Source organism: Alligator mississippiensis, chromosome 5 (genome assembly GCF_030867095.1).
Source record: "Alligator mississippiensis isolate rAllMis1 chromosome 5, rAllMis1, whole genome shotgun sequence".
Classification (NCBI taxonomy): Eukaryota; Metazoa; Chordata; order Crocodylia; family Alligatoridae; genus Alligator; species Alligator mississippiensis.
Window position 1 is genome coordinate 42,893,201 of NC_081828.1, and position 27,324 is coordinate 42,920,524.

The following is a 27,324-nucleotide window of genomic DNA, read 5'->3' on the forward strand; positions in this document are numbered from 1 at the left end:
CCAAGCCACAAGCTAAGTACAATCTACCACAAAATAGCAAAAGGCAAGGGAAGCCATGTTAAGTGACACTGTGTTCCTTAGAGGTTTATCGTCTGGGATAGTCTCCAACGATTTGCCAGATCCAAATTCCAACGATCAGAGTAGCATCTAAAGCTAAGATAGCTTTGGACGGTGCTCAAATCACTGAAGTTGCAGACTTGGCACCCTCAAGTGGTCACTTTAAGCTATTACATGTAGTTTGTCCATTGAAAACCAAAATCTCTTCCAAATTGTGTGACTTTTCCAGAAGTTTCTGAACGCGGGCTGATGTTAGAGTAGATGTGGCACAGTATATTACTCAGGCACAATAGTGGCAGCAGCCATAATCCTTACTTTCAGCATGAGACAGACACTAAGGTACTTCTTCAAAATGGTTGATGAGGACTTGATTTCGCTGTTCCTAGAATATATCACTTCAGGCTGCTGGTCTCATTATAAACAAAAAAAATAAAATCCTGTAAGATCTTTCCTCAGTTAGCAGCCTGACATCACATCACTTGAAGAGCATTCTGGTTATTCCATCTGTGGATGGAAGACAAAGAAAGGCTCCTGCTAGTACAAGAATTTGTTCTTTAGCACCGGGGCAGTAACACATTTAAAGGGCTGCAGGAATACTGGGTTATCAGGCATGCCTACCTGTCAAATCTAGTTTTTCCTTCAGCCCCTTGTTTGGAAGCAATAGCAGGCTATTGCCTTATAAGGTACAGAAGCAGAGACATATAAGGAGTGGAGGATACAGCTAAAGGATTTGGTAGCAACACAAACATTACAAATTACTGGGATTAAAATGTGTTGCTATTGAAAAGCCAATCAGCTCTGCACTTGAACTAATTTTGCTTAATCTAGGAATGAATTAATATGAAGTATTTAAATGTCAACATATTCAAATGTTAACTCGCTGGCCACGTGTCAGGCTCATGCCTCTGATCAGGGAGATGTATGAGTCACCACATGCAACAGGCTCGAGTCTCTTAATTTTTATCAAGAACAGCACTTTTGCAGTCAAACTGAGATATTGATAGATTAGAAATTTCTATGTAGCATGCTGGTGGGATTAAAATTTGGAATTAGTCTTGCCCCACATGACACAAGCTAAGAGGCAGAATAAAAGTGAAGAAATTGGCATCTCTCTCTCTCTCTCTCCATATCAGCACCATTATCCAAATACTTGTCAAGTCAAGTCAATTTCTAGGAAGTGGGTACAACTCCATCTCTTACAGCTGGATGGTGCCTTGGCAAAGGCAAAGTTCTCAATTTCAGAACAGACACAAGAAGCAGAGGTTTCACAAAAAGTTCAGTTTCCAGGTTTATTAAGTAAAGTTAACTGAACTGATTTCATTTTGTGGGGATTCCTTTCTGCCTACCCTGGTGGGCTAGCAGTGCTGCACAGAATCACGGCTGGACTGTGATAACCCAAATACAACTTTGGCTCATCTCACTGCTGACACATATGGAATGACTTGGGGGTTTTACATGCTGTGTCTGCTTGAGGCAGGTACATGTACAGATCAGCACAAGTCGCAAATGATAGTTTACATCCTTTCAAAACAAAGCAGGGCACTCTGCAAATGCACTGCAATGAGAAGACATGTGAAAAAGAAAGTTATACAGACTTGCAAATACATAATAAGTTCAGGAGATGCAAAAAAAAACCTCCCCTCAAAAACACAAGAAATGTCAAGGGGAAAAACACTTAATTTCAGACTCTGTGTTCAAATGAAAACCCAGCTGTAATTTAACTTGAAATTCCCTTCAAAATGGGAAATGTACAGTAATGCAGTTTAACAGAAACCAGGTTCACCCTGGAGAGATGTGTCCAAAAAACACTGATGCACAAACAGGTTCAGTATTCTAAGCAAAATGTCCCTGGGCATTGATGTACTTGACTCTTGGAGCCAGAGCAAAGCAATTCATTACACTTGCTGAACTGGAGGGCCTACTGCTGGTCCTGGTAGATATAACAGCACATAGGTTTCCAGATGTCAGACAGAAGGCAGCACACAAACTGCTGGTTATTGAGAGAAATGCCATGAGCCAGACCCTGCTGGGACTGACTGGGATAAAAAACAAAAGAAAACAGCTCATTCCAGTAGCCTGGCCTCAGTTGCTCAATGTTAGTGTAATGTTCTGCAAGATTCTTCAGTCCTTAGCTCGCTCCTTCCTCAGCCTGAGTTGTTTCTGACTTGTGCTTCAGCACAAGTGGAATGGGCCATGCAAAATTATCCAAAAAACACAAGGGACAGGACCAAGAAAACTAGCTGAACCTGTGGCTGGCTTTCAGATCCTATTTCCAAATATCAGAGTTACAGATTGGAAATCTATCTACAAAAGAAATAATATAAATGAAATAAAAAATGGCACTGTCCACAAAATTAAAAAAAAAAAATCTTACAACACAGCCTTATAAAAACGGCTTAGCAACGAGAGCTCAGTCACAAAATGAAGGATTCTAGCTCTTCATACATCAGAAGAGGAAACAGAAAGCTAAAAATTACTATTCCACATTCTCTTAATAAGTTAAACTTACTTTCCCTCCCACCTGTCTACAAAAGGGGTAGAAGCAAAGGGGGAAAAATAGGCTACCAAAAATAAAAAAAAGGAAGAGAAGACAGAGCGCGCGCAAAAGAGAAAGAGAGAGAGGGAGAGAGAGCAGTCTGTGGTCATCAAGGCTCAGAGCAGGACTGAGTTCCTTTTAAGTGTTTAAAAGATGCAAAACAGTTCCTCAAAGGTTCCCTCTCTTCAGCAGTTAGTTCAATGCTGTAGCCAATAAAAACTCAAGTATACATCAAGGAGAGATCCTTTCAAGCAGATCCACCATCGTTCCAAGGGCCACTCAGTTTGTATTAATCCTCAATGATTATGGGTTCATCGTTCATGGGCTGGCGTAACGGCACTGCCTGGATTGGCCGGATGATAATTGGTTTATAAGGGCGTCTGGCGGCTCGCTTAGCTTCAGAAGATGAAAGCAGCTTGCGGATTTTCCTACAAACAATGGAAAAAAGAGGAATTGGGGACAAAAGCAAAAAATACTAGCATCTAAGATTTTCCTCCTTATTGTTCAAGATCACACCTGCTGTGCACTCATAAATAGCCTATGCTATTTATTCTAACCAAGTTTTCTCCTGAGTCTTTTAACAAGCAAATAAACCAACAAAATTAGAATGAGAAGGGGACTGCTATTTATACAACCTCTCTCCTCCAAAGAGCCCAAGGTATTTTACTACAACTTCAATGGGTCTATTCATAAAATGAAATGTCTGTAGGTAGAAGGTTCAGAGCCAAGGCTGTAGCAGATGTAGGGAATGCCTGAAATACTTAGGGCAATGGATCAGGTTCATTATGTATATTCTACATACAGCTGCAATAGCTATATTATAAGGAGCAAAGCCACATTATAAATGAATCTTCATTTCCTTCCCCAGACCACAAATCCATCCCCATCAGAATCATTCCAGCATTGCAAACCTCTTAGCAGGTTCAAGCAGCTGCTGATAAAGAGACTCTAATTTCCCATCAAAATGGGAAATTTCTCCCTTAAAATTAACGGGCCAAAATAAAGGATCATTAAGATTCAGTCTTGTATTTGTAACAGCTTCCCTAGATAACGAAATGGCACTGCCCTTCTGTCCGATACCTTGCAAGCCACATGGACTAGAAACAAGTGAAAACCTGACCGACTGCAATGGTTGTTTGCTCAGACTTCAGTGGGGCCAGGATTGTGCATAAGGATTTTAGCCTAAAGGAACAGGTCAGCTTGGGGCCAGCCCCTTCTCTGTCGTGCTCTATTGTACTAATTTTCTTCCCACAAAATTGTAAATGTCCTCAACAAAATTTCAAAAGGATTCAAATAGAAATTCTCATTTTGCATCCACTAACATAATCTGCTTTTAAAAGCCTCAAATTTAAATTTCCGATTTTCTTCTCTACATATTTCTGACTACTGTATGCAACAGAATGAATTTTAACTGTTTCCCCTCCCCTTCTCTCTCTTTTTGTTTTGGTTCTTCCAAATTTCTCTAAACTTTGGAAGACGGTGGAAGAGATAGAGTGGGAAAAGAAAAAAAGGAATAACCCTGGACATTATTCAATTTCAGATCCTTATCTCTAGCCTAAATTCTTCTAGCATTAAAAGTCTGTAATTATTAGACCTTGTTACAATGTTTATGGGCTACATGTAAAACACCTCTGCTATCAGACAACTTCACCCCGTATGGGTGGTTATCGGTTGTGATTAAATCATATTTAGCCTTCTCTTGAATAACCCAAATAGATCACAGGCAGGTTTGCATGACAAATTTTCCAAGTCTTTTCACTCTTCCTTTTCCATCTTTAAACTTTTTTACCATCCCCCCCATTAGAGAGAATTTTCCAAAAACCATCTCTCTAATGCTGGATAGAGGGAAAGCATGAACACAGCCCTTGAGGAACATTATAGCTGTAGAATAGGGATTACATGGCACAGCTCTGAACAGAAAAGCAGATACTGCTGCTGGGTAGATTCTTATGAAGCTGGCACAAAGTCCAAATTATTTGAGAGCTGGAAAACATTTTAATATTGTTTTGACCCTTTCTGGACAGCAGCTGCCACAAGTCAATCTGGTACTGAGTGAAAGCAGAAGAATTCAAATCTGGTGAAGTAGACCTGTACCTGCTGTTTGCTCACTTGGATGGGGATGGAATGGATTCCAGCATGGGTCATGAATCATACCACACACTATTTAGGTCTTCTGCAGGTTCCAATACTCCACACGCATAGGCAAAGCAAGCCAGTCAAGTGTGGAAAGGGGCAACATGTCCAGGAATATGAGATTTCTCTTGAACCACTTCGAGAGGTCTCTCTCGATCCTGCCATGCATTTGATGGAGTTGTGGAATGCCTTAAATTCATTCAGTTAGGCTGGAGGGCCATCCCTTCAGTAGAGAACAAGGAGATCACACTTGGGACCTGTTGCTGGAAGAATAGGTCTTGCAGGTGAAGTTTACTGTCTTTTCCTCCTGCCTTTTCAGAGTCTACGGGTAAACTAGCTGGTCCAGCTGGATGGACTACATTGTCTTCCTGGGAAGAAAGATCTAGCTCTAGAAGTATTAGATGTAGATTTGACTGAACACAGCTGTGTACTCAAGATAACCACTAAGGCCATGGTTAGTACTGGATGCAAGTATGAACAGGAAAGACCCATGGGTCAAAAACATAGTTCTCTTTGACATCTTTTTTTTCCTGCTCTCTCATATACAGCCCTCCCTCACTTTCACTGTGCTACCCAAGGAGGAGTAGGTGGGAGAGGACCCCCTGCTGTGTTAAGATGGGGAAGACATAGGAGTATACCACCTCCAAGGGAGTGGCTATTCTATAGTTAATACACAGTCTGAGGGAGAGATAGGCATCAGAGATATTTCCTTAATCTATTTTTTATTACTGGATCAGTGGACACATCTACATGAGACGCCGATTGCGCAGTAGCTCATTGGCAAGAAGCATGATGTGATGCTACTGCACAGTAGCAAAGCACTCCTGTGTAGTCAACATCACCCAAAAGCTGTTTGGCAATGCTACTACACAGTAATTCTGGTTTCTGTGCAGTCATTTAGTACTCATTTATACAAGTACTAAATGACTGGTCAGTAAAGACTGGGCAGTCAGTGTCCCATGTAGATGCAGCCACTGACTAGGAACTCGAGTATTATCCACCCTCAACCTCTCTAGGGAAGAGGTGCCCCAATTTAAGCCTTCTAGTGCCATATGGTTTGTGTATTGAGCATGGTTTCAAGATGACCAGCGGGAGATACCAGGACTCCAGCTGAAGCAGTCCTAGATTTAATAGGTACAATAGAATCATAGGGCTGGAAGGGACCCCAAAGGATCATCAGGTCCAGCCCCCTGCATGAGCAGGAAAGACATCTGGGGTCAGGTGACCCCAGCCAGGTGACCATCCAGGTCTTCTCTAGGGTACATGATTGCACCACCTCTGTGGGGAACTTGTTCCCTAATCTGGACACCCTAGTTGTAAAGAAGTTTTTCACAATGTTCAGCCTGAAACTATCTTCCAGGAGTTTCTGGCCGTTGTTTCTAGTTTTCCCCCAGGGCACCCTGGTAAACAGCTGTTCACTGAGTCCCTGATGTATGCCTCTGATATAGGGGTAAGCCACAATCAGGTCCCCTCTCAGCCTTCTTGTATTTAGGCTGAAGAGTCCGAGATCCCTCAGCCTCTCCTCCTATGGCTTGCCATGCAAGTCCCTGATCATACGGGTGGCCCTTCTCTGGACCCTTTCAAGCTTTAGCACATATACTTATTGAAGTGCGGTGCCCAGAACTGGATGCAATACACCAGCTGCAGCCACACCAATGTTGAGTAAAGTGGGAGAATTACTTCTTTGGATTTACTGGAGATGCATTGATTGATGCACGCCAGAGTTTTATTGGCCCTAGCGGCTACTGCATCGCACTGTCGGCTCATATTCATGCTGGGGTTTATTGTTACCCCCAGATCCCTTTCATTTGTAGTGCTGGTCAGGTTAACGATGCCCAGCCTGTAGGTGTGCTGGGGGTTCTTCCTTCCCAGATGCAGCACTTTGCATTTCTCTACATTGAACCTCATCTAGTTTCATTCTGCCCAACATGCCAGCCTGTACCAGTCAGTACCAAAGACACCAGAAAAAGTACTTCCACCCTGCCTTTTCACTAAAGCGGTATCCTCTTCTGCCCGTCAATGGACATTGATGACAGATAGTGGCAACAACTAGGGCCTGACAAGTGGGCTGAGAAGTCAGGGTAGAATAAGTGGCTCATTGCCAGAGACTGCTTGGAGGACTGTGATTTAGTTCCAAATTTCTCTAATCCAAGGTCAAGCTCTCAAGCATCAAGCTCTCAAGATGGAACAGCCTAAGCCAGCTCCTCTAACCTTTCTGAGTATGTTTAGAGAAGCAGCTACATATGGAGCATTGCTCAGGGATGTACTGGTCTCCAAGACTTAGAAGGCACCAGGAGTCCCCGTCACTGACAGATGTCAGAGCTTCACATGAAGGCTAGGTATTGAATCCCAGGGCTAAGTACAGACATTCAGAGAGCTTAATTGGGTTCAAAATGACTGCCTGATTTTGCTCCCCAACTCCTTGCCCCCCACTGGATCAACCAGCCCCCACAACACCCATCCTGCAAGGAGAGGGGCTGGAGGGATAGGGGTGTAGATTTGCTGGGGGTAGGGGGGAAGGGAGTCAGAGAAAGCTAAAAATAGCCCCTGGTCCTCCCCCAAACCCCTCCACAGCCCCTGTAAACCCTTCTGATTCCACCAGACTCTCCCAGACCCCAGCAACACCCCACAGATCACACCTGCCCCCTCATTCTGATCGCTTCCACAGGTAACTCCTGCTTCACCCCCCACCCCTTGAAGGTCAGTCATGCCTATCCCCCCCACCACCCACTGGTTGTGCCTGCCCCTCCCCCATTCCCCCAGTGGACCCGATTCCCCCAGCCTACTTGCCCCCACCACAATTCCTCTGTTAGCCCCACCCCTCCAATTCCAGCTTCCCTGATATTGGGAGACCATTTTGAACCAAATGTAACCTCCCCCTAATGCACCCATGTGTCTGTACTTAGCCCAGAGGTCTAGCTTCTATCATATTGCTGGTGCCCCTGTATAGGGTGATGGACATAGCCTACACTGAGACTTTATTACTATTTTTTGCCAGTGGGCAATAAAAATTAGGAAGGCTAACTACAAAAGTACAGAGAAGCAGGCAGACACTGCAGGACTTCATTCTCACTGGCCTCAAGAGCAAGAAGGAATTAAGGGCAGCGTAGGCTCAGCTGTCCCTCTGTGTTCTCAGGCCAGGGACACAAAAGCATTCAGAGAACAAATTCAGCTTCAGAAGGACAGTGCAGGTCAGAAGAGTTTGATCATGTGTACCGAATGCAGATGCACGAAGAGTGCAACGCACACTAGCTTCTGTACTCAACTTTGTTACTCAACTCCCGTTCTTCTGTTGTAATTTTGGATGCTAAAGTATGGAGGTTTCAGTGGTACACATCTGGGACAGATATATTGAGTAGCACCATGTGCAAGACAAAGCACTACCCTAGTGCTAAGAGGGGTCTATCACAGCCTTAAATGCTTTGCTCCCCCAAGTGCAAACATGATACTCTCTGTACTCACATGCCAGGACATTGCTGGGTGGATGGGATCTTGGAGAGGAGGGATAAAACTTTCATGGACTTCTATGGATCTGAGGATTGGGATGGATGGATTCCAAGTTTTAGCCTTCCCTGGGGCATTTCCTACATTCTAAAACATGGCTTAGGAGAACAAAAGGGGGAATCTTCCTCTAGCTCCATGGGACAGTATACAGTCAGCCACAGGCCCACATCATCCAAACATCTAATGCAGCTGTCCAAGCTGTAGGGCCTGGCAATGTCATGACTGGGATTGGAGGAATTTTAGGCCCTATTCCAAACACTGCATCTCTTGCCATGCCAGCCATGCAAAAATACCCCTGATCCCAATTGTGTCACGGTGGATCAGGCAGAGTGCGGATTGGTCCCAGACCCAGGGCTGCCGCCAGCCCTTAAACAGTTCCAGACCTGAGGGAGTCCAAGGACAGGGCCAACAATTAGATGAGTAGGGGCCCCAGGTCCAGATCAAGACTACTAGCTGTCCCGGGGCCAGGACTGGCAATTAGCTGACTGTCAGCCCTAGATCTAGTTGGAGACTCATGGCTGTCCTGGGGCTGGGACCAACAATTAGCTGATTGTTGGCTTCAGCCTTAAGACAGCCCTGAATCTAGTGGTGCTACCCATTCAATTTATAGCACCATAAGAAGAGCCATAAAGATCTTCCATATATTTTGTGGAATATCTTTGTGGCCAGTCTGTCACCTTATAGAGCCATAAATTGGCTGCATGGGTAGAAGTGTTACTGTTTACAGCACCGTTAATACCTTAATTTCACCGTAACTATAATGTGTACCCAGGGTCTTAATAAACCTAGACAGGTTACAGGGGTGGGCGGATGAGAACAGGATGGGTTTCAACACTGACAAGTGCAAGGTGCTGCACCTGGGGAGGAAGAACCAGCAGCATACCTACAGGTTGGGGAACTCCCTTCTTGTCAGTGCAGAGGCAGGAAAGGATCTTGGAGTCATTATTGATGCCAAAATGAACATGGGCCAACAGTGTGGGGACACGGTCAGGAAGGCCAACCACAGCTTGTCATGCATCCACAGATGCATCTCAAGCAGATCCAAAGTGGTGATCCTCCCCCTCTATGCGACACTGGTCAGGCTGCAGTTGGAGTACTGCATCCAGTTCTGGGCGCTGCACTTCAGGACGGATGTGGACAACATGGAGAGGGTCCAGAGGAGGGCCACTTGCATGATCAGGGGTCAGCAAGGCAGGCCCTACAAGGAGAGCCTAAGGGACCTGAACACGTTCAGCTTCCACAAGAGAAGGCTGAGGGGGGATCTAGTGACCGTTTACGAGCGAGTCAGGGGGGACCAGCAGGCAATGGGAGAGTCCCTGTTCCCCCGAGCACTACCAGGAATGACAAGAAATAACGGTCACAAGCTGCCAGAGGGCAGATTCAGGCTAGACATCAGGAGACGCTATTTCACTGTCAGGGCAGCTAGGATCTGGAACCAACTTCCAAGTGAAGTGGTGCTGGCTCCTACCCTGAGGGTCTTTAGGAGGAGGCTGGATGAACACCTTGCTGGGGTCGTTTGACCCCAGTGCTCTTTCCTGCCATGGCAGGGGGCCAGACTTGATGATCTGCTCAGGTCCCTTCTGACCCTACCAACTATGAAACAACATCAGGTTGGTGAAGAGTCAGCCTAAATGACGAAACATGCTTTCAGCATGCATGAAAAGCACTATTGGTGGTAAATGCAAAATAGAAACGAAAAAATGTTGAATGGACCTTGTTAATGCCATTTGAATGAAGCTTCTTTCCTACCTGGTTTCTTCAGTGGCCATGTAAAACACATCATCTGGAGCATCAATCCAGTTCATCCTCCTCCTTTTCACTGGAGGCATGGATCCACCACGAATTAATCGAACTTTTGTTGGGTATGATTTCCCATTGAGCAGCAAGTTTCGACTTGGTCCCTGACATAATATAGGGAAAAAAAATAAAATTACAGACTGTGTCAAATATAAGGTAGCATATGACAAACACCCAAACGAGAAGAATTAAAATTTTTGAATCAGACATTAAGTTCTTGACAAATTTTCTCCCCTCCAGCCTGTGAGAGAACATAAAATTAATGAACAAGAACAAGCCCCCTAGCACGAACTACTGAGGCCCTCTTACATATACAATAGGGCAGCAGTACTCCAACAAACAGGAATAGGATCATTAGGAGGCCCTGCCTGTAAACCTTCATGATTAAAAGGATTGCATCAAGTTTGGAAGACTGAGCACTGGATTTCATCTCAGGCACTACTGTAAATCTGGAGGAATTCTATTCATTTCAGAGAAACAAGTGTAGATTTACAATGAGAGTCAGATTTTTATGTGCTCTAAGATTATTTCTGGTTCTCACAAATTCACCCACATCCTTTGTGCTTTAAGGATGACTTTTTTTTTTAAATGTATAAGGGTAATACATTGGTTTTCCAAAAGTATTCTCCCTAAAACTACATGTTTTAAAGTGTCCGTTAGAAAGCATTACTGGGGGACTGAATTTTTCAGATGCCCCCTAAATTATCAAACTTGCTTTACAAAGCAACAAGTCCATGGTTTCTTACAGATCTACACATCATCCCTTTCCACTCAAAAATTAGGAGTTTATTTCTATAATGGAGTAGACATGCAAAATGGTTAAACTAGTCCAATTTGGCTGTCCTTGATCATATAGGGCCCAATTCTGCCACCCAAATCCATGAGAAGCACTACTTAGAGTAATCCCGTTGAAATCAACAGCATTAAACATGAAAAGGTTGCAGAATCAGGCCCCAAATTTTGATCATGTGTAAATTAGAACTGGCCAGACTTAGAACCGTCAGGAGGGAGGAGGGTAGGGACAGGAGAGATTTCAATAAAAAGAAAACAAGTTCAATGTTTTCCATGGACTACTGAGAATTCAGCAAAAAACTGGATACCAAAAAAAAAAATCTGAATTTTGGAAACCTTGCCCAAAGGGCTTGTAGTTCAGGCAAGGAGAATGTAGTTGCCAAGGTCAGACTATTTCCTAGGAATTCCCCTTGAAGATGGTAAGAGATGCATCATGAGGAAATGATGCTTGGCCACGGAACCAAGCCTATGGAAGAGAAGGGGAGCTTGAAGCGCTCCATGTATATTTCCCATAGGATTCTGCATTAGCACATCCAAATTAAAATATATAGACTGGGGGGAGGGGTGCTTTTTCTTGACAAAAATATTTTCCACAGAAATCAGATGCTTTTCTGTGAAATTTAGTTTAGCTGCAAAGCCAAAATTTTCCATTAAAAAAAACAAAACCCACCAAAAAAAACCCCTCCCAACAAAAAAACAAACACCACATTGGGAATAACATTTCTGACCATCCCTAGTCAGTAAATGCCACTGGTGATTTCATGTTTGGATACCTTTGCCCCCTCTTCCAGAAAATAAGGGTCTATAAGAAGAGCTGAAACCTTTTCCATCCTAATCCCTCAAAACTGGAGAGAGCTCCCACAATTATAACACATGGAAGAAACCATTTCTTTTTTCTTTCAACTTTCTGGCTCCTTGGTACGCAAGACCATTTCAGCAAAGCAAACCATTAAAACTCTTCCAGATAATTAGCCTTTAATGTTGAGGTTTATCAACAAAGTTTGGAACAAGGCTTTGCCAGACTTCTGCAGAGAAGGTCTTTTCATTTGCATTGAGAACATAATTTTTCTCCCCGTGTTTAACTTGTCAGTAGAATAGCTATAGAGAAAGTACTTGGAAATGCTTGGAAGAAAGCAGCTAACATGCTTGGATTTTGCATTTGTCTAACCAACAGAGCACTCGCTTCAACGGGTACATCCTGAAACGTGGACCTTTCATTTTCAGAACATGGTTTCAAGCAACCAGAGTAGTGAGAGTTCAGAGTTCCCACCCTTGTCGCTGAAAGAAGTTAAATCATTCCCTCTGGTTTCTCCCACTACACTGAGGTTTTTTTTTTTTATACAGCAGACACAAACAAGTAGCCAGTCTCCTCAGTAATAAGAGGTGAAACTGAATTCAAATTAGAAATACGAATTTACCATGTTGTATCAGATGCTAAGAAATGACAGACAAAATTATTGCTTCCTTATTACAACTAAACTAGCATAAATATCCTAGCTGTGAGATATACCCTACCCAAGAGAGGAGCATTAGATTGGATGATAATTATTATTCAATAGCCATCATTAATACCCATTGCAGATTTACCCATGAACACGTGCCTTTATTTACACTAAGACATTATGACAATTTACCCTATGGGGCAAATTCCACTATAGCAATACAAGAAGCAGGTGAAGTTCTTAATGGTGAAATTTCCCCTTGTGAAGAGACCCATCACAAGACACAGGGACACATAAGCCACCAACATGGGCTGGACAGGCATGTCCAGGGTTCAAATTACACTCCGACTCTCGGGGGGGGGGGGAATATGATCTGCAGTGGTGGCAGCCAGAAGCTGCAAGGAGCCACCACTGCCGTCTGAGCTTCTTAGTCTCTTTGGGGGGGGGGAGGGGGGGGGCTCATCTCTTATGGGGGTCTCAGCCTCCCAGAACTCCCCCGTAATTCAAACCCTGGACATGTCTACATGGCATGGGGCACTGCTGTGCAGCATGACCCAAGCCAGCTCTAACTGAGCAAGTTTCACTTTACTCAGCAGCTTGGTATCCCCTGCCCAGCACCGCATTGTGCTTTGTACCTTCAACGAGGCAAAGCCCTTGGGCTGGTCCTCTGCACAGGAGGTTAAATTTCATCTCAGGAGCACTTCATGGGAAACACTTTGCCACTAGCCCACCTATCAGACTGGCTATTTGCTTCTGTCCTCTGATGAAGCTCTCAGCATAATGGACGAAAGACTAGGAGGAGTTTTTAAACTTTAAAAAAAAAAAAAGAACAAACAAGCAAGCAAACGTGCATGCTCAGCAGACAGCTTACACACCAACTTCCTCAATATGAGAAACCATTTTCCAAACAAAAGCCCTTCCGTCATGTAAGCCCTTCCTCTTTCAGTGAAAGACATTCCACCTAGAAACACATTTCAGGACTTTGCTATAAACAGCCACTCTCATTTCTGTATGAGTGGATACAAAATGTTCCATTCAAAACAGAATTTAATTTATATTGATTGAATTTTGTCTTTTTTCATGTAAATACCTGGATCTCTTTCATACCCAGAGACAGGTGAAAGAATAATTGTAATTCATTGAAAAAAATTATGAAGAAGCATGAATAGCTGTGTATAGCAAAGTTAGAAGTGAAGTAACTAGGTTTTAAAGGGTTCTTCTATCTAGAGAAAGTTAAGGTTTTTCTTTCTTCCCTGTTTTTGGTTTAAAGGAACATTCTCTTACCATTTGTCTGGTTTGTCCGTGGTTAGGCAGACCTAACAAACAGGAAAGAGAATAGAGCTGGTAAGACCATTGCTTTTCCAAGACAGAAAGAAAAAAATACAAAAATCAAAACACACACACCTATGGTTGCAACTGGGTTGGTTTTCTAAAACAGAAGTTTTCTACCTAATCTCTCCCATCCTAAGGGATACCTGAGAGGACAGCTTCCTTAGCAATATGATCAAAATCATATGAACAATATGCAGAGCCAAAAAAATTAAACATGCTCCATTTACTTATAACTTTCTGACCAGTTATGGGAAACTACAACCACATAATATCCCCTCTTCCAGATTTAAGACCTTTTTCTCCAATGCTAGGTAAAATCCTGATTTTCAGATTTTGGTAGATTTAGTTCAATTAAAGAAGGGCATTACATGGCCAAGAAAGAAAAGAAAAAAAAAAGCCTTTACTATCATCCTGAGATTTTCAGACAACTAATCAGTTTGGATGTTAGCTACTGGATGCACAATTGGATTGTATCTACCAAACTACTCAGTACATGAGAACCTGCCACAAGTAAAGACTTCCAATAACTTGGCACTGACAATCACAGTGCACAGCATATCTACCCATCACACAAAGTGGATGTTACGTTAACACAAGCAGTACTGGAAAGCAACACACGCAGTGACCTGACATTCCTAGACTACCATTTACTATATTAGATACCTCACCATATTGCAAAAGGTCCATGTTTTAGGTGCAGAGCAAGTCTATAAACTAAACCTGGCATTTAAATAAATGGCAAAGTTGCAGTTTTTATATGTAAGAGAATGAAGTTCTGTTCTAAAGCTACAAAGGTATGGCAGGAATGAACTGGAGAACTCAAACTTTTTCCATCACCATGTTTTCTTCAGTTTTTTTTCATTTATTATCCAAGTCCAATCTGTCAAATTGGACAAATTCTTTGAGGAAAGGTAAATCAGTAATTATAGGTATAGCCTCTGAATCAGAACTTCTTAGACCCTAAATGCTGGTGGCTGCCAGTGGCAAAGGAACACTGGACAAAACCCTGCTCACTCTCCCTTTCAGTATCCATTCTGCCATTGCATGACACAGGACACTGAGCAAGATGGTCTTATGGCCTGACCCAGTAAACGGCAGTTCTCATGTTATTTTGCTCTTATGTATGTAGGTCTGTTAATCTGCCCCAACATTTCAAATTGTGTTTTAGAAATTTCAGTGCCTTAGAGTGTCAAGAGGCCCTTCTTGGCCCAGAACTGACTTGTACTAGGACTAACACACAGAAAGTTTCTTATAGCGGGCATTCACCACCACTGGGATTGACTGTAGAAAGTTTTCATAAGCCAATATATCCCTGCTTTCACAAATTTTTAACACCTTTACATTTATCCCTTTGGCCTGTTTCCCCCCCCTGTATTTGGTCTCTGGCCAAGGGTGAATTGATTTTAAAAAGGAAGTAAGCAAGATCTCTGTAGCTTTTTTTTTTTTTTTTTTTTAAAGTTAATTCATTTAAAAAAAAACGTGAACCCTCAAGACCCTTCCTGCCCCCACAGTTTCTATGTTAGAAGATTCTATCCACACTTTTCAATAAAAAGAGCATGCAAGAATAAAAAGGGCTGAATTTAAAATTTTCCGTGGTAAATACAAACTCTAACATACTCAAAGTATGTTATAAAACTTGCAGAATGAGGGCAAGTTAATGTTCCAATGGAAAAAAAAATACTACATTTGAGTGCTCAACTGTAATACTGCATTAAAACCAGCAGCTTGCATCGTATGCAATAATCTTTCTACAGAAGGACAGATATAATAAGTAGGTACCAACATATGAAGATAAATATGAACAGCTTAAATTTTCTGATGTTTTAATGCTCAAACATGCACAGAGCTAGACAAAAGCAGTCACCAGAAAGAGGGAGATGTCAGTCCATACAGAATTGATGCACTCAAATGTTAAAGGAAGCCAGGTAGCGGTAGTGGAACTGATTAGGCAATGTAAATCTCAAGATAATGAACCTACAAGTTTTAATGTAGGAGCAGCTGTCCCATTCAAAAAGACAGTAGCAGGAATAGCCACTTGGTGTGAACAGAATTGAACACACGTTGGGAAGCTGCCCATTCATTAGGGATGGACCTAGGATAGACAATTAGGAGACTGATGTTTTAGTCATTGAACTGTAATTTTATCCATTGTCTATCAGTGGGCAAAGTCATTTAATCACCCCAAACTTCTGTTTCACCATCTGTAAAATGAGGATGGTACTTTCTTTTTGCTCACCCAGTTACTGAGCACTATAAATATTTAATGTTGTGAAACATCCCAAGATTCTGAGAGGGAAAGCACAGATACGTTCTAAGTTTACCCCTGCAACATTCACTGTGCTGAAAATAAATGGCAGGTTCACAGGAGCAGACAGTGCCAAAGGAGAGTCCAAATTCAGAAGAGATGGCTACTGGCACTATGAATGTTGGATGGAAATAGGCATTAGTGAGGTTATTCACAGTTCCCAAATGAATATTAATTTAGATAGTCTGTGTTGAGAGGGGATGAATGCAGATAATGAGACTCTGGCAAGGACTGAGGTGAAGGTCAAGCCAGAACCACTACTGGTCTGACACCTTGTTCCTGTGACCAGCAAAGAAATTACTAATTGTCCAACATGATTTATCAGTAAGCTACTCCTTCTAGGAGAAAGTGATTCAGTTCCTTGTTCCTCTGATACAGCTATCAGCAGTACATAATTGGATGACATTTTTCAAAGCCATTTTATATTCTTGCTATAACACAAGGTCTTATCTACAGTGGGCAATACATTAATCCTATCTATTTCAGATGGTTCCCTTTACACATATTTATATACCTGAAAAGTAGGAAGGAAAAGAGAATACAAAAGTAGCCACTTAAATTCATTTTGCATTGCGGCAGAAAATCATTACATTTGATATAATTTCTCAGAAACAATGGCTGTTGTTAAAAAATAAACAAACTCATAACAATATTTAGCACTAATTTATCTGACAGTATGAGAAATATAGCACCACATCTATATCCTATTCTACTCTGTCCTAAAAGTGACAGATACCTAGCTTGAACCTGTGACCTCTTACTAGGAATTTCTCCTTAAAGTGGTAAAAGTACACATCACAAATATTCCGAGTCCTGAACCATCCAGAGACCTGAGTAAGGAATGATATTAACTTGGAGACACCACCATGTGAGACTTGATCCCTCCTGAGTTGGTTTTTCAATTTTTCATGTACTGAAAACAGAATGAAGATAGCTTATCTCCCAAACCCTCCCCATGCATATAAACCAAAAGTGTAAGGAAGTGTCTAAGTAAACATTAGAAATAAAAACCCTCACAGGCCCCGTCTTCTCTTTTGCAACCACTACATTAGATGGGGACGTTTTCCTCTAATGCTGTCTCAAAGGATTCCCTGGTGAGATCTACAGAAGGGAGAGTGAATAACACTTTGGATGATCTCTAAAAACCCAGCTGACTGACATTACAAACAACCTAAAAACAAGAAGCTGACTGTTTCCTACACATCACCTTCAAGATTAGTGGTTTAAAGGCATAGTTAAGGATGAATCTGAGGGAGAGGAAGAAGGCCTCTGATGACAAATCTCTGACTAACCAGATCTTCACTTTTCATTCATGAAAGCTAAGAGCTGCAGAAACTAGGATACGTTCCGAAATCTCAAAAGATTAGGATTTCTTTCCTCAGAACACTAAAAAAAAAAACCCATAGCCTTAGAGAAGGGTCTGTTGTCAATTAGTTTTCCCTAAAGTCTTCTAGTTAGAGATATCTAAAAAGCAGGCGCTTCAAAGGTTATGTTACATTCAGAACTTACGATTGTACCACTGTAAATATAGATTTTACCAGAACATTGAAGGCTCACAGAAAAGGCTACAGATCAAGTAGCCATATTAGAGATGTTGCATAAAGGACTGCAAAGTACATCTGAGCTCCTACATTTTGGAAAGGCCTTCAAATTTTCATTCCTTGGCACAAAACCCTTTATGAAAGAGCACTCGCTTTACAGGGAATACCCATATCAAGTTATAATGATCTGATGCTTAAACATTCTTATAGTATCAGAGCTGCAGAAAAACATACTTTCTCCCAAGATGATCAATAGGGGAACTGTAACTGGTAGAAGAAATGGGACAGAAAGGAGTTCCTACTACATGCGGCCAAAGTACATTTCTCTTCAATTTGTTCCAAAGGGACAAAGCCTCAATTGGATATCTGGATTAACAAGCACACATGCATACACACATTCACAGTGCCCCTTCTACGGAGGACCAATGGATTCAAGGAACACACAAACCTGGATCTCTCCTCCACTGTACTGCAGCTGAGAGTTCATATAGGAATTAAAAGCGGAGTGCAAGCAGCTTGCTGGTGGGCCTAAAGGAACAGCTGGCGTTTAAGACTGCAGAGTGAGAATCTAGCTTCCTGTATATAACAGAAAAACTGGTAATATAATCCATTCCTACAGGAACTGGAAAAAAGCCCTATGCACATGCTATCTGACAAAATTTCTACTTATAAGGATTTCAAGTAGGTCCTTCCTCAAACTTTAGTGGTAGCACCACAGCTGTCCCCTACACTACCTACTCTCACTACTGAAGTATAATCTTCTTATTCTTTACCATCTCCACAAAACGCAGCACTGTGGAAAAGCCAGCCTCTCCCTTCTGTCTCTGATATATACCCAGTCACATCTAGAAGGAATAAGGGAATCTACCGGCAAATGACTATGGCAAATATCAGGAAGCGGCTGTCAGCCCAATTTTGCTATTTTAAGTAGAAATCTGGAACTCACTTCTGTACCTCCCTCCTGATCTTTTCTTTGAATCAAGTTTATCTTAGCTGTACATCTTTATTTGCATTTTCTTGGAGAAGCTCTTAGAACTCCCCTCAAGCAACCTCTGACACAATACCAATGAGCACCATAGTCTGACACCTAGCCTTGGGAAAGCCTTGGGATGGTGTAGACTTTTAACCCCTGCTCCTCTTTACATATCCACAGCACACAAACAATGATTCCTTGAAGTGCACATCGGTCTTGTGTAAGCCTAAATCATTTTTATAACAATCAAGGTAACAAGCAATGATATACAGTTTTTTTAAACTTCACTTTACTGTATTATGTAAAAACATGCAATGCATTTAATTGTAATATACCTAGAGAGCTAAAATATACACTGTCATGGCTAGTAGGTTTAAAATCTAAACTACATTTTAAAATGTGTACTTGTTTTTCAAGTCTGTGTAATCTTACATTTGTTTCCACCCCTGCTCTGAAAACAACTGCCCCTTCAAATCTCAGCAATACTACATTTCTGAGCAAGCCATAACAAACCAGCATGCAGAAGGAAGAGTAAGAATTTTAACAAAGAAAAACTGTACTTCCAAATGACTGAATTTCAAGTTCACTTGAGTGAATGAGACAGAGAGAGAGGGACAGACAGAGAGAGAATGCACAACCACTTTTCATACATAATGAAAGTTATATCAGTGTCCATTTTTTAAGCTGCCAAGACCTTGTTGCAACTGAGCAGGCTGTCAGATGTCACCATCTTAAAACTGGAGAGTGTGAATCTGCAGGAGTGCAGGTATCCAGAAAGTGTAATCTAGTAGAAGAGGGTGTAAACTTACATTGAACACCACCTAGGCTGGACTAACATTTTCTCAGAATTCTGTAGTGCATAAAACAATGTTAAAATTGCAATTTACTTACCTAAATAAGTTCCTACCAAGATTGGCAAAGGAAAAGGGAGAAAAAAAAGATTTAAAGTTAAAAAAGGAAAGAATAATGTGATTCAGAATACAACAGCCCAGCACCATGCAATAAAAGCAAAAAATCAAAACCAAACCAGATTTTGACAGCAGCAGAGAATAAAAGCAAGAAAGCTTCTAACAAATCTTTGATATTAGACTGATTATGGCAACATTAAATGGACAGTCATTTTCTTCAAACAGGAGATCAAAAATAGAACAGATTGGATTACCTACGAATGAGAAAGTTGCTCACTTCCCTTGGCCATCCCTTGCTTTTCTAAAAGTAGCTTTCAAAGTGCTCATTTTTGGAGATATTTACACTACACCAATTTGCTTCACAGCATACTTTAGAGCAGTAGCAGTCAGCCTTTTTGGCAGGTATGGCACAAAGTAGCCCAGAACCCTCCCCAAGTACCATTCTGATTCCCTTCACCTACCCGATTTGCTGCTCTGCTTTCTGCTCCCTGCCCAATCTGCCTTCTCCTCTCTGCCACACCTGCCACTGTAGTGCCTGCCCCCTCCCCATTCTGCTACATGCCACACACAAGCTGTGTATGCCACAGGTTGGCTATCCCTGCTTTAGAGCAATGTTCTGATACCTTAACTCAGTAGTCATCAATCTTTTGATCTTTTTAGGCTGCAGGTCACAGCGACCCAGTCTGGGTCAGACGCAGGTGGGGCCTTCTCCTTCCTGGCCCCATGACATCATGAGGAAAGTGCCCACACTCACCAGTCCCTTTGCCCTGCCCCCGGACTTGTGAATGGAACTGCACATGCCACATACAAGTTTATGCTTCTCGTTCTCATCTTCAAGGCCACTCACAGCTGTTCCCCTCTACTTATTCACTCATCTTACAGCATCCAATCTGCCTGTCCAGCTTTTGCCAATACCAGCCTGGGTATCCACTTGTCTTCTCTTCAAACAAACCTCTGTGCTTTGCTAATATAGGGGGTGTTCTTCCTGAACTGACCCATGGGACTGCCATCTTCTGCTCATCCAAATCTCTTTTCCAGACCCACTTATCATGCAGTCAATAAAAGAGACCCACAAAAAAAAAATAAAAAAATCACAAAATCATAAAAGCAAGCTTAAGTGGAAAAGTTTCTCTTGACATGTACTCTGACTCTACAAACGGTATACATTTGGATTATCTCAATCTTGTTTCTTCTGCTTCAGATCAAAAGACTCTGGTTAACTTTGCACAAAAAGTTGTAGAACAAAGAAAGCCTGCGTTCTGAGTGAGGCCTTTGCAAGCTTTGGAAATCTAAGTATTATAATCAGGAGACTACTTGAAGGAGATGCAGTTCTCTCTACTTCTTGCAAAGCATCTTTTCCCCCCAAATGCAGCTGTATAGCAAAGAGAATAGACCTCAGAGAGATAAATTGTGCTTCTAAGCATGCAGCTCATAAGCAAAGATAACGTGCAGCTTATTATCACGGGAGGTAGTGGAAGGAATTGTAAACAGTGCCTCATCATAGATTTCTCCAATTGTGCTGGTAGTAACAATAATTTATTACAGCCATTTAAAAAAGGGTATAGAACTTCCTCTCATGAAGCCAGCCAGCTCCACTGGCTCACATAGGTGAATGAGGCAATATCGTAGTTCTAACGTTTTCTCACAAGGAACAACTGAGCAGCGAATGATCTGGGATGAAGTCCCTGAATTCCCAAAAGCACTTGGTCTGCAACTGCATAGTTTCCCATTCTCTCCTCTGCCTTTGCATGGCCTACCTAAGAGCAAGACAAAGTCTAGCCCTCCATGAGTTTACCATGTCCCATGTAAATTCTGCTTCAGGTACAGAAGCCAACAGAGTTCATTAAAAACATAGCTAGGAAATAAATACATGAGATTTATCAAGTGTTTATAGGACCAATCACAAACTAATTCCATAATTTGATATTTTACCAGCCACAGCACTAGAATTGGGCATTGTTTTAATTAATAGCAAATCCACTGAAAAATGGAGTTTCAGAAGGACTGAAACTATTTGCAAACTCAGGCCAAATCATGCAAACAGTTATAATCAAGGAAATGGGGGCAAACAGATTTTTAAAATGTCAAAACATTCTGCTTCAAAATATGACTTTTCCTTTCAAAAATGGCATCTCTGGTTTAAAAAGAAAAAGTCTAAAGCATAGGGGGCTGGGGAATGTTTTAGAAAGGATTATCCAATCCAAAAAACAAAATAATCTATTCTGTTTGGGGTTGATTTAAATGTCAGGTTGACCCAAAATAGTTTTATTTTATTTTCTTCCTCCCTGCGTCCCAGACCCCAAATTAAAAATAAATAATTAATACATTTCAGCCTATCCTGAAACAATTATTTCCCAATTTCTTTTTGTTTAGCCACAGAGGCAAAACATCCATCATTCACTCAGCCTTACTAGTTAGCTAGCTGGACCCTTCATGCACATGCTGCTTCAAGCAGCTTCTTACAGGTTCATACAATCCAGGCATGACTAAGTTAGTCCGTGTCGCCAACGTATTACTGAAAAGTTACGTTTTGAAAGATTTCCTTCTGATTTGCAGTCCTGAGCTGAAGACAGAATTGCCAGTGGAATCCAATGTCGGGGACTACGTGTTTCCTGTTGCTATCTAAATAGCAAGAATTGCCGAGTAGTTTATTTTCCAAGTTGGTGAAAGTTGCCCTAAGAACATGTCCTGTTCTGTTCAACATTTGATTTATTTCTATACTTATCCTCCTTATCCTATACTTATCCTTGACCGTGTTTGGTCAAGAGCCCTTCCTTTTACTTATCTTTGTTGCAACTCAGCCTTGGTCTGTAAATGCAGTTTTGCTGATCTCCATTGACTGAAATGCAATGGAGAGAGGGTGCATGAGGGGAACTCAGCATGCTGACTTACTTTATACTTTTAAATTCATCTCAACCCCCCTTCATTTCAAGCTGTGCTCCATATAGCTGAACATATTTTTATTAGTTCTTACTACACTTTACTGCTCATTCACATAACCTTTTCAGCTTATTCAAAAGTCCCTTCCATTCCAAAAGTCCCCACACCCCATAACTAATTTTCCAACCTCATATTTTGCCTTGCAAATTTTTGCCAGTATTGCATGTTTGCAGGGTTTCCAAGGTCTTAAATTTATCTACAGAATTATGCAGATGCATAATCGCTGCCTGAGGCTGCTCTTTATTAGCATTCAGTGAGCCCAATCCTCCCATTTACAGAGATTAGGTCTAGCTATCACTTTCAAAAAACAGAATAGGAAGATTGCCTCCTGTCTTCAGTGAGCAATTACTTCTTGCATTTCTTTCCTCAACATCTGTAAGCCTCCCCCATCCCCATATCTCTTCTTAGTTACTGCAATCTCTTTGGATCTTCATTTTCAAGAAAGTCAAACCTAAACGATTCTTCCCATACACTCATTTCGTTTCCCAGAAATATTATTTAGCCCAAAAGGGGGGGGTGTTGATTTTATTTATTTATTTTAAGGGTCAAAGGCCTTGAGTCACTTCCATTGAGATTTGAGATCAGGACTTTGATCAAAGATCCAGAGATCTTTTTAATTTTTTTTTTTTATTTTTTTTTTACTTCTCACTATGCCTCTGAGACCTACCATCTCCTTTTCTTGTCCAAATACTTCTCCACTTGTGTGTCTAGTGCGAGACCACTTACAACTCAGAACTCCTGAAGGTGGAAGCATGTCATGACACAAACACACAAAGGGTATACCAACAAGAACAATATCTGTACTAAGATACATGCTAACTTTGGAAAGTAACAACTTCCAGGAACCTGTCCCAGAGCAGGATGGATTTAAACAATGCCGTGCCCATCAGAAATAAGCAGTCTATGGATGACAAAAGCACTTCTTGGATAACTGTTCTTGAATGACAACTTTTGCAAACCAACAGCAGCACTGACTGCCCCTCTACATGTATCTGGATCTGTAGCTCAGCAGAGTTACAAGGTCGCAACCCAACTCTCCACAAGATGTGACAAAAAAGCCAGCTCAAACTGGTTCATAGATTTTTAAGGCTATTAGGGAGCCCTGAGATCTATGCTGATCTCCTGATTAACAGATGTTTCAAGACCTCTCCGAATTAATTCCACCTCACACTCAACAGAAGCTGTTTGGCTAGAGCACATCTACTACAACAACATCCAATCCTGCTTTAAACGTTTTCAGTGGGGGGCCGCTGGTAAGTTGTTCCAATATTTATATTTCTTGACTTGGAAGTCCATACCTTATTTCTAGTTTGAATCTTATCTACTTCAAATTCCAGACTTTGAACCTTGTTATATACTTTTCTGAGAAACTGACAAGAATTGTTACCAGTTTCTATTCCCTGCAACCAGGTATTTCTGGAACACAATCAAGTAATTTTCTCCTTGATAAGTTATCTAGATATCATTCACTGAGTCTTTCAGGATTAGTAATGTTTTTCAATCCTTTAATTGTTCTTTTGGCTCTTCTCTGAACCTCTTCCCAATGTTTCAACATCCTTTTTGAAGTGTAGAAACAGAACTGGATGCAGTATTTCAGTAGTGGCCAGACTAGTACCAAATGCAGAGGTAATAATAATCTCCATTCTTCTTTCTCCACACTCTCCTGGGAATAGACTAATGTATACTTGCGGCAGCTTCAAAAAGGGAGGAGAAGATGCTGCTTGTCAAGAAAGTACAGCATCTGTTATGCCCTAACTTATCCATGTGCGTGAGATTCAGTAAGAGAGCTGAACAGGCCCAGGTTTAACCCTGGATGAAGCAGGCATTTCTCAAAAGAATATGAACTGGATCTGTTCCTGAATGAACTCTTCCGAAGGCTGAATCTCTAATCCTTTAATATCTGTGGTTGAATTCTCCCCTCTGACTTCTGGACTGGGATAAAAGTATCAATTTAATGCAAATATAAGCAAAAAATTCTGGACGCAGAAATCACAATTTTCCCATTAATTACCACATATTTACTATTAATTACCATATAATTGAATAGAACTCTCAACTTCCAATCAATATATTTAAAGGTTTTTGATCTTGAAACTTATCAAGTGCTATAAATTACCATGCCAGGAGAACAGTAAAAATTGAGGGTAATGTAGATTTACCTGAAGGCATGAAACCATTTTATATATGGGTAGATTCTAATTACTTTGTTGCAATGTGTTGTAACGAGACAGCAGCAGTTTGCCCATGTCTTTCACAATATAGAAAGATATAAATTAACACCATCATCTTATTAAAACAAAGAGGGACACAAGGTTTGCAATTTCAAAAGGAATGGCAAACAACATGCCAATATTTCTACGTTACCTGCTGTAGAAACGGATGATATTTAAGATAGTCCATTACTGCCTTATGATTTATGATAGGTCTTGCCACATATTTCTGAACATCAACCATCTTTATTAATGGTCGGTGAAATCCCCAAGTCAAATCTTCTAACATTGGTAATTAAAATAAATTATTTAATTCAACATTGAGATGCCAAATAAGTGGCTTTATTTGAAGAGGTGCCAAATTGCCTCATTTTGAAATGAAATAAATAAGCACTGAGCATTTCTGGGCATCAAACAAGTTATACAGGTGCTTGCTTTAGGCAAAAAAATTAAAAGATATGGAGCTTATTCCACACAAAGATGCATCTGTCTTTCATACTAACTCTTGAAGGCTCAGATCAAGTGTAGATCTTGCCTGTAACCATACCTCCTCACTTTATGCACATCTGTCCAGCTGACTCTCTAAAGCAGTCAGCTCAGAAACTATTTCCCATGATCTTGGAGGTAGAAGTCCAGTAGCAAAGTGCTTTTAGCAATGAGTCTCAGTAAAGGCACTTGTAGTGAAACATGTCCCAGAGTTGGGAGTTTGAGGGCCAGCTTCATTTTAAGGTGTTACACAACAAAAAACTAACTGAATCAGTGTTTTCAGTCTACATGCAGATGCAAGCATATTGCATAAATAGCTCCTAAATAGAAAGTATGCTAGCAAGGAGAAGATGGAATCATCTTACTGGGTCAGTTGTCACAGCCATTAATGGAAGCCAACATATCTCACTGAAATTTACTCATGGGCAGACAAACATAGTACCATATTTTATCACACACGACTCACTCCTCAAAAAAACACACACACCTTGTTTTGGGATGACAGAACATAGAAAAAAAAGATTCTTTCAGAGTCATGGCCAACTGTGTGACAGCATCCATGAAGCATGGCATCCCAGGAGACAGCGCAGGGAAGGCAACAGGAACATCCTGGTGTTGCAGATTGCCTCTTGGGATTCTACACTTCCTGAAAACAGTTTCTGGAAGGACTATGTCATACAAGGTTAGGCCCCAGACCCTTGCAAGACCAGAAGCAAGACTGTTACTTCTTTACTCTATGCAGCCCTTAAATAAGTTTATGTATATAAAGTGTTGCTACCACACCACAAGCTTCATCAAGATGCAGCCAACAGCTCACTTGCTTTTCAGACACAAGCTGCAAGTGCTCAGCCAACAGCTATGGCTGTGAGAAGGTCAACAGAGGACTCCACCAAATAAGCCAGTACCAAGAGGCAACCATCCTGGCAACTGTGCTTCTTTTCCAGCAAAGAAAACATACTCCCTGCTTAATACATGCACCCCAATTTTAGTGGGGAAAGGTATGCGTTGTATATAAGAAACAGTACAAGCAACTTGAAAACTAACTTATACTTGTAAAGAGAAAAATGTTAGTCATACTATCCCTGCAGCAGTGCTGCAATTACTTATTCAAAAGACTATAGATTTTTTTGTGCCTCTTTCTAGCAGAGACCCATGATCCCCCAACATAGAAATCTGAATCAACGGCAACCTGCTAAAATGGCCTATTAAAAAGATAATAAATAATAGCTCACAGATCCCTTGTATGTATATTCATTTACAAGGGAAGACTGTGCGTTTCTGTTGAGGTAGGAATTTGTGAACCCTATTTTCACTTTCATGGCGCCTTTTCCACTGTTGCCCTTTTTGGGCTACTCCAGTTGAGAAGCAAGTGCTTTTGGAAACCCGTGACAACCTCAGTCCTTTAGGCTGCTCCAAGTTCTACTGGTTAGCATGTATCATACTATAAAATCATGGAGACAACCAGCTCCATATGCCATCATATACTTTTTATTGCCAAGCAGATCTCAGTACAGATCTGGCCCGAGTTATTTTTACGCCCTGTATTCTCACAGGGGATTGCCACCTTGGTAAGGATTCCAATTACCCAAGAAGTCCGAAAACATTCGTGTTCATGAAATTGGCAAGCCTCAAATACTTTCCCTAAAAACCAAGTTTTAACCAAAAATTTAAATTACACACAAGAGCAGGTAAGCCAACAATGCAAGAAAGGGACATGGGCAGATAATAAACCATTCTTCCCGCTACCTGGGAGCTGGAAGAAAAACAAAAGCTTTAAACCATTAGATGCTGGATTATGGGCATACAGAGTAAGTGTTTGGTAAAGTTTTACATATACCTAGCGAGAGCCATCATATATAGGTCAGGGGGGAAAAAGGGAAAAGAAACAGTATGTATTCTGACCAGGCACTTGATTGCTGGTAGGGCACTTTGCAGAAGGGATTTTTAAATGTCACTGAACTACATACCAGAAAGCTTTCATATCAGCAAGCAGGCAGTGTTAAAAAAAAACAGTCACAAAACTAAACCTGGATTATCCACCTGTAATAACTAGGACCTGCCTGATTCCAAGATGCAGCACCTCATGGGGGCAGTTGGAGAGTTAGGGAAAGATTTGATCCTCCTCCTCCCATTTCTGTCACTTGAACCAGATAACCCGTCAAGACCTCACAAGTTCTTCACCAGCTAAGTAAATGACCCAGCAATTCCTTCACTGATGATCAGCTGTTATGCAGGGAAAGGACCACAACCTTATGATCATTATGAGCTGCAGAAAGTCAGTGAGCTATTCGGCAGCTAGAACTGCCTTGGGTACCCCCATTTCTAGGGTCAGTAGTTAAAGGAGGCACATGGCATTTTAACAGGGATG

The 27,324-nt window shown here is 41.4% G+C and overlaps 1 protein-coding gene across 4 annotated transcripts in view; it reads right to left on the reverse strand.

The window, feature by feature from the left end:
* Positions 1 to 1,332: 1,332 nt before the first annotated feature.
* MTA1 (metastasis associated 1) overlaps positions 1,333 to 27,324 on the reverse strand; it is a 127,813-nt gene continuing 101,821 nt past the window's right edge. For 2 of the 4 annotated variants that reach the window (XM_059728259.1, XM_014605210.3), the window contains 2 exons: positions 9,980 to 10,131; positions 2,933 to 3,021 (listed from right to left, as the gene is read on the reverse strand). In XM_059728259.1, coding sequence (XP_059584242.1) covers positions 10,022 to 10,131 — 110 coding nt within the window. In that variant the 3' untranslated portion in view covers positions 2,933 to 3,021; positions 9,980 to 10,021. Of the gene's footprint in view, positions 3,022 to 9,979; positions 10,132 to 13,545; positions 13,578 to 19,303; positions 19,316 to 27,324 lie in introns of all 4 variants that reach the window. The other 2 variants (XM_006259952.4, XM_014605207.3) reach the window with 2 other exon arrangements.